Below are 6,596 nucleotides of genomic sequence, written 5' to 3'. Positions count from 1 at the left end.
TAAGTTTGTCTATGATCCTTACTATGTGAAATAGATCGATTGAACATAATTCCAATGATTCTCACTACAAGAAAAAGACCCTTTTACGACGCGCAAACCACAACACTCACTGATTTATGTTACGCAAGAGAGAGTGACATTAAAAAAAGTGTCATCTCTTCAAAAAATTTAAGAATTTAGGTCACGCATTATAGCGTGCCCTTAAATTAGTGTCGGAAGAAAAAAAATTAAAAACACGGAGGGCCTTTAATAGATACGTGGGGAAATGAAATCCCCAAAAAATTAAAACCCCGCCTCTTGGATCTCCTCCTTCTCCTTCTCCTTCATGTGTTCTCCTCCTTCTCCTTCGTGTGCTTTCCCTTTTGTTTAACTTGAATTTCACCATATACTTTATCCTCTCCACCAGCCGACAACCTTCACTCTCTCCTTCTCCTTTTCTCTGCAAACCCTAATCCGCCTCCACCACTACTGAATACCTTTTGTTTATCCTTAAGGAGTAACGCAACCAAGCTCGTATCTCAGATCAAGTACTCCGGCGTGGAGTTAACCCCGAAACGCCAGATGCAGCTCGATACTCTCTCCAGAGCTCTCCGCGACGGCCTCGAACTCGCTGGAAAATTCCTCGTCTCCATCCGTTGGAACGTCTACAAGAACCTTGAAATCTTTTTGGCAATGGGATTTTTGCTGTGGATGGAGTTAAGTGGCGCCACCAACGGAAGCTTGCAAGCTTTCAGTTCTCAACAAAAGTTTTACAAGAGTTTATTACTGTAAGCTTCAAGTCAAACGGTGCTAAACTAGCCAAAGAGATTTCCTTACTAGCAGCTGCTTAGGAAACCATGGATTTGCAGGTAAAGTATTAACTTAAAACTGATGAATTAGTTGTAGCTTTGTTTTAATTATTTGCTTTCTGTTCTTTTATGCAGGATCTGTTGATGAGATCGACATTAGATTCGATGTTTAAGGTGGGGTTTGGGTTTGATCTTGATACTCTATCGGGTTCAAATGAGGCAAGCAATCGGTCTATGGAAGCGTTTGATGAATCAAATGGTTTAGTATATTGGCGATTTGTGGATCTATGGAAGGTGAAAAGGTATCTTAATATTGGTTCGGAAGCTGCTCTCAAAGAAAAAATCAAAATTATCGATAACTTCGTATATGAATTGATACAAAACAAGAGGAAACAACTGAAAAATGAAGAGGTATCTTTATGTGCGTAAAAGTAATTAAAAATCTTTTCTTTCCGTTGGGTTAATTAACCCTTCAATTTTTTCTCATTTTAATGCTTTCTTTGTGCGTGGTCATGAGGTATAGAGATTTACTAGGAATGTCCTTCTCAACGATGACATATTGTCAATCGTGATTCCTTAACCTAATTTTCTATTAGGCGAGTTCTTTAATTTTTATACATTCTTTAATTCAATTGTGATTCCCAAACCTAATGAGCCATTTGTTTCAGAACTTCTTACAACTCTTCCAACAACCATTGTTGACCTTGAGCCTCACCAGATACATGCGTCTTATGAATATGTAAGTCTTAAGTGTCTCGAGTATGAGATTTTTTTATATATTTTTACAAATACTTATTTGATGTTCTTATGAAGGTAGGTTGGATATATGATTCAAGCAGAATCTGAGGAAACAGAGCGTGATGAGTATCTGCTGAGGCTGATGGATCTTCCCAATCAGGTAGGGTTCTCCTGGAAGGATAATTCTTAATTTGGATTTCTTAATATATTGTCTTATGATACGTTTGATTTATGCAGCAATGGGTGGAAATTATAGGATATGCTCACGGAAATATGGATTTATTGAAAGATCAAGATGTCATTAGGATTGTGCTTAACATATTGAAGGTTCGTTCTTATACTAATGAATATAATATTTAATCGACTCTTTTTTATTTTTATTAATGCAATCTTTGTTTCCTGTAGACTAATACAAGTGTTGCCACTGGACTTGGAACAGATTGGAAAGTAATTTTTGCCCCTGATGATGGATCATGTGCAAGAAACTAACCTGATGCTAGAGAATCTAAAGGGTTGACTTTTGTATGTCCCACAACTTGTTTCAGGTAAGGAGGGAAGAATTACTTTAGTTTGCTCAAACTGCAATCATTGGGCTAATAGAAGGAAACCATATATGAAAAAATACACCTTTTCTGATGCAGGAAATAGAAGAACCTGTTACACATATTCAGTTGTGCTGCAGATTGAAGTCACTTTTACTGAAGAAACGACTGTTGAGATACGGGGATACAATAGAGACTCATGCTCAAAAGAGATTTTTCGGATCTTTCTTGGGTTGGAAATATTACAGGGCCTAGAAATGGTGATATTGAAGTTACTTGGGTTGATAGAATGGTTTCAATGGTATGTTGAATCAAATTTCTTGTAAAAAGACATGAATGCCCTTCTTGTTTGAAGTAGTTTTTTGTTTATTGATATGATGTTTGGTGATATCAGGTGGGCCCACAAGCAATATATGTAGTAGGGCGTGATGATGATGATGATGACTCAGCTAGCAAGTTGGGAAATAATGGAGGGTGAAGATAATGAAATGGAAAATCTTCAAAAGGCACTAGAGGTTCATTTCTATTTATAAAAATTATAATAAACAAATAAACGGGTTTAAATTTTAACTGTTTTATTTGTTAAGGATCTTCGAATGAAAAATGGACCAGAGATGAGTGTTGATACAGATGAGCAAACAACTGAAAGCATTCAGACAAATGGTGCACTTTCTATACCCTTAGCTGCCCTTGGATTCATGACAAGGTTAGCAAGTGGAATTTTTTCTAAGGGTCAAAGAAACATTACAGGTAATTCAGGGGGTGATAATGTAACATTACATAGGGAAGATAAAAATGATAATACCCTTGAAAGATTGGCTTATGGATAATTTATTGAAAAGAATCTTTTTTTCTTTTGCATTTTTTCGTCCCTATTTTCCTGTTTCTTAACATTTTTCATCTAGAAAAATATATATGGTTCTAAGAGTTTTCAAATTCTTGCAACTCCCTAGATTGTTTTTATTTATGAAAAATGTATGTTTAATTTGATTTATATGTTTATCATTCTGTTAGTAAGGTAACAAACAAGTCTTTATTTATCTATATCTTCTATAAATGTAGTTTTAGGTGTGGGACCCTTGTGAGTGGCGACAACAGTGGCAGTGTTCAGTTTTGGGATAGTTCACATGGTACTCTGTTGCAAGCACTTACTTGCCATGAATGCTTTGGCAGCTAGTCCTACCCATACCAAGGTGTTCTCAGTCAGTCAGGTACTGAATACTATTTTAAGTTTTAGTTTGTTTGACTTGGATTGGATGTTGTAGTATCATATGATGATTTTTGTTTCAGGTTATATTATATAAAGGTATTTGGTGACAGATCTTGTTCTGCTAGTCCTACCGAAATGAAATGAATAATTAGATTCCTTGTCGCCCTGGGCTTGGTGGAGCAATTGTGCCAAGATCATGTAGCACATGTAATTAGTTACATTCATCACCTCATTGCCATTTCCTCCATAAATGTGAACTCCTTTTATATTAAAATGTGTTTGCTCTTAATTTTTACAGATGGGTGAAACACCATGCCCTGTTGACCCATGGATTGTAGTCTTGAAACTTCTAGAAAACCCTGAGATAAAAAGGCTTGACATTTAATGATTTCTTACAATGATTCACTACTGAAGTTTCTAACTTTTTTGGCCTGTTTTTAAATCTTAGGATATCCCAACTGGTGAGGCTACCAAGGAACATGCTTTTATCTGTAGACAGACAACTTGTACAAACAATTGTACCTGGTACAAGATTGACTATAATGGGAATTTACAGCATATTTCAAGCTTCAAAGACATCCACATCGTAATACTTTCACTCTATCTATTCACCAATAATATTTAACTTTCATACATTTTGAATATAGCTAAATCTGGCAATCTTTTTTCTGTTTTGATCTAGTCACAAAGGAGCAGTTGCTATTAGACAACCATATATAAGAGTTGTTGGAATAGAAGAAACAAATGAAGCTACTTGTGGTCCTGCCAATTTCACACAAGAAGAGGTAAAGTTAATATCATTTGATGCAAATTATGTTTGTCTTTTAGTGGAAATAGAGATGTATTGCTTTGGTGTTGTTTATTACTTACTGGGTTACCTTCATATTGCTTTCAGGTTGAAGAATTCAAGAGATTTGCAGCAGAAGGCAATGTATATGAAAACATATGTTCCAAGATTGCCCCTTCCATATTTGGCCATGAGGATGTTAAAAAAGTTGTGGCTTGTCTCCTGTTTGGAGGATCAAGGAAGGTATAATTCCAACTTTGCCCTTGAATATTGTTGTCTTTACTTAATAATTTAGGAGCTCATTTCCTCTATTTCTACAGAATTTACCTGATGGTGTAAGATTGATGGGTGATATTAGTGTTTTGCTCTTGGGAGACCCATCCACTGCAAAATCACAGGTAACCTTAAATTCTTTTCATTTCTTTTTATTACAGAGTTGTAATTTTAATAAAAGCACTGTAACTTTCTTATCTTTTTACTTTTTTTTAATACAAATATTCTACAACACCCTTCCATATTTCTCCAATTCCAATTTCTAATTTAACATTATAAAAATCATTTAGCGCGAGTTTTATCTGGAAGCAGGGGCTATGGTCTTGGCTGATGGTGGTGTTGTCTGCATTGATGTTCATAATAAGCTTATTATGAACATAAAGGTTAGATGTCTACTTCAATTTTATTAAAGGCTGTATTTATCTTTATTATGTGTATTTTAAGATACCCTTTTCCTATAACAGATTATATCTCCTGTATTGGATATGATACCTATGTCTTTGGGTATTAACCTGGCTGCCCTGGCTTTTAGAAAAGAACTCATAGATCTGGCAAAGAGGTTGAGTGCAAATTTAAGTACTTATAGGGATACTTTATTTGAGGAATGCCTCAGATTCCTGAAGGAGGTGGAGTTTGGTGTTCGGGAATCTTCCAATCAGTTGCATAGCCCTGGTAACATTTGGACTATTTATGCAGAGACAACTTCTGTGTTCTTTAAGGTGTGTGTAAATTTTCAATTTCAATCCCGCACAACACTGTTGATATAAGTTACCCTTGTTTTTTTAGGTTCTTCAATCGCATACAGGCTTGCTTACTTCTAACCAACTTACTAAAGAAATGGAAAGATTATATCTGAAGTCTCCAAACAACAGTCTCATTATAGAGTACATATCATTAAACTTTTTAATGTTGTTTGTCAGGGAGACTATTCATAGCTGATGCGAACAACAATCTCATTAGATATTTGGATCTGCACAAAGAAGATGCAAAAGTTGTTACACTTGAGCTAAAAGGAGTTCAGCCTCATGTATGTGTAATAATTGTTGTGCACAATTTACAAGCTGCTTGGTGGTAAGTGGAGTACCGGATAATCTGAATGTTGAGATAAAGAAAGCAAGGTATTACTTTGTTTCACATCACATAGCTTTGTCATTAAAATTACAATTATACCCTTCATGTGTAGTTTTTTGTCATCACATAGCTTTGTCACTAAATTATACCCTTCATGGTGACTCTAAATAATGGGGCAAGAGTCAACATGGCAAGAAGGAAGGAAATCTTCTTGCTGTTGCTACTGTTGAATACAAGGTAGGGGCATTTATGTCTTTTCACCAATCTTGTTGCATATTCTTAACTTATTCAATTTTGGCAGGTTGATCCTGCTACATGGCCAATAATGATCTTTAGGGTCTGCTAGAAGGATTGGAGATTGCAGTTAAGCTTCTATCGAAGACTTCACGCCAAGGACTTGATGAATTTAAGCTAGCAATGTTTTACATGATTTGGACATGAATCCTAACATATCATACTTTGGCATGGTTAGAAGCTTTGGAGGAAACGAGACTCAAGAAAAAGCAAACACACAGAGAGTTGTTGGCACATAGTAAGCTAGATAATGCAATTGTATATAAATTCTGCTTCTCTTGAGTTCATTTTTTTATAACATTTACTCACTATTGGAATAATTATTTGTATTTGACATATTAGTGAAATGAATTATCTTTGTTATTTATGGTATTTTATTTTGTATTATGAGATTTTTAATGTGTTATTTAATTTGAAAATTAGTAAATCTCTCAAAATATATAATTTTTAAAACATTTAACTTTATGACACGCAAAAATGTGTGTCGTCTTTTTTTTATGACAGTGACTTTAATGATGCGCAATGCGCGTCGTCAGGTTACGACACGCAAATGTGTGTCGTCTTCTTTATAACAGGGCCTTCCTTGACACACATTGCGTGTCGTAAATGCGCGTCGTAAATAGACGACGCGCAAAAGCGCGTCGTTTCTCGTTATGACAGGGCCTTTCTTGACACGCATTTGCGCGTCGTCTGAGCGTTTTACGACGCACATTGCGAGTCGTAAAAGACTGTTTTTCTAGTAGTGTCTCATTTCACAATCCCAAATCCTTACCGCAAATGCAAAAATTCCAAATTCCTTCCATTTACCTAAATTTGTTAGATTCTAAACTTGTATGCATTGATCATCTTGTAATGATTATGCACAAAGTCACAAAGACTTGTCAACTGACATT

The 6,596-nt window shown here is 35.5% G+C and overlaps 1 protein-coding gene across 2 annotated transcripts; it reads left to right on the top strand.

Moving 5' to 3' along the window:
* The first annotated feature begins 284 nt into the window (after window positions 1-284).
* On the top strand, window positions 285-6,070 carry LOC145167793 (DNA replication licensing factor MCM5-like). Of its 2 annotated transcripts, none has more exons than XM_079087040.1 (21): window positions 285-848; window positions 924-1,199; window positions 1,457-1,527; window positions 1,606-1,686; window positions 1,764-1,853; window positions 1,932-2,071; window positions 2,168-2,369; window positions 2,463-2,583; window positions 2,656-2,818; window positions 3,131-3,279; window positions 3,359-3,485; window positions 3,577-3,650; window positions 3,727-3,864; window positions 3,961-4,063; window positions 4,174-4,308; window positions 4,386-4,463; window positions 4,629-4,721; window positions 4,803-5,057; window positions 5,259-5,456; window positions 5,540-5,646; window positions 5,711-6,070. In XM_079087040.1, the coding sequence occupies exons 12-19, from the start codon at window positions 3,577-3,579 to the stop codon at window positions 5,271-5,273; spliced, it is 891 nt and encodes a 296-aa protein (XP_078943166.1). In that variant the 5' UTR covers window positions 285-848; window positions 924-1,199; window positions 1,457-1,527; window positions 1,606-1,686; window positions 1,764-1,853; window positions 1,932-2,071; window positions 2,168-2,369; window positions 2,463-2,583; window positions 2,656-2,818; window positions 3,131-3,279; window positions 3,359-3,485; the 3' UTR covers window positions 5,274-5,456; window positions 5,540-5,646; window positions 5,711-6,070. The 2 variants fall into 2 exon arrangements, with proteins under 2 accessions (XP_078943166.1, XP_078943167.1); XM_079087041.1 differs by having other exon boundaries at window positions 5,522-5,646.
* The last annotated feature ends 526 nt before the right edge of the window (window positions 6,071-6,596 follow it).

The sequence above is a fragment of the Lactuca virosa genome, chromosome 3 (genome assembly GCF_052849685.1).
Source record: "Lactuca virosa cultivar CGN04683 chromosome 3, Lactuca_virosa_CGN04683_v6, whole genome shotgun sequence".
Taxonomy (NCBI): domain Eukaryota; kingdom Viridiplantae; phylum Streptophyta; class Magnoliopsida; order Asterales; family Asteraceae; genus Lactuca; species Lactuca virosa.
The sequence above is the reverse complement of the archived record's forward strand: the minus strand, read 5'-3'. Positions and strand labels throughout refer to the sequence as shown.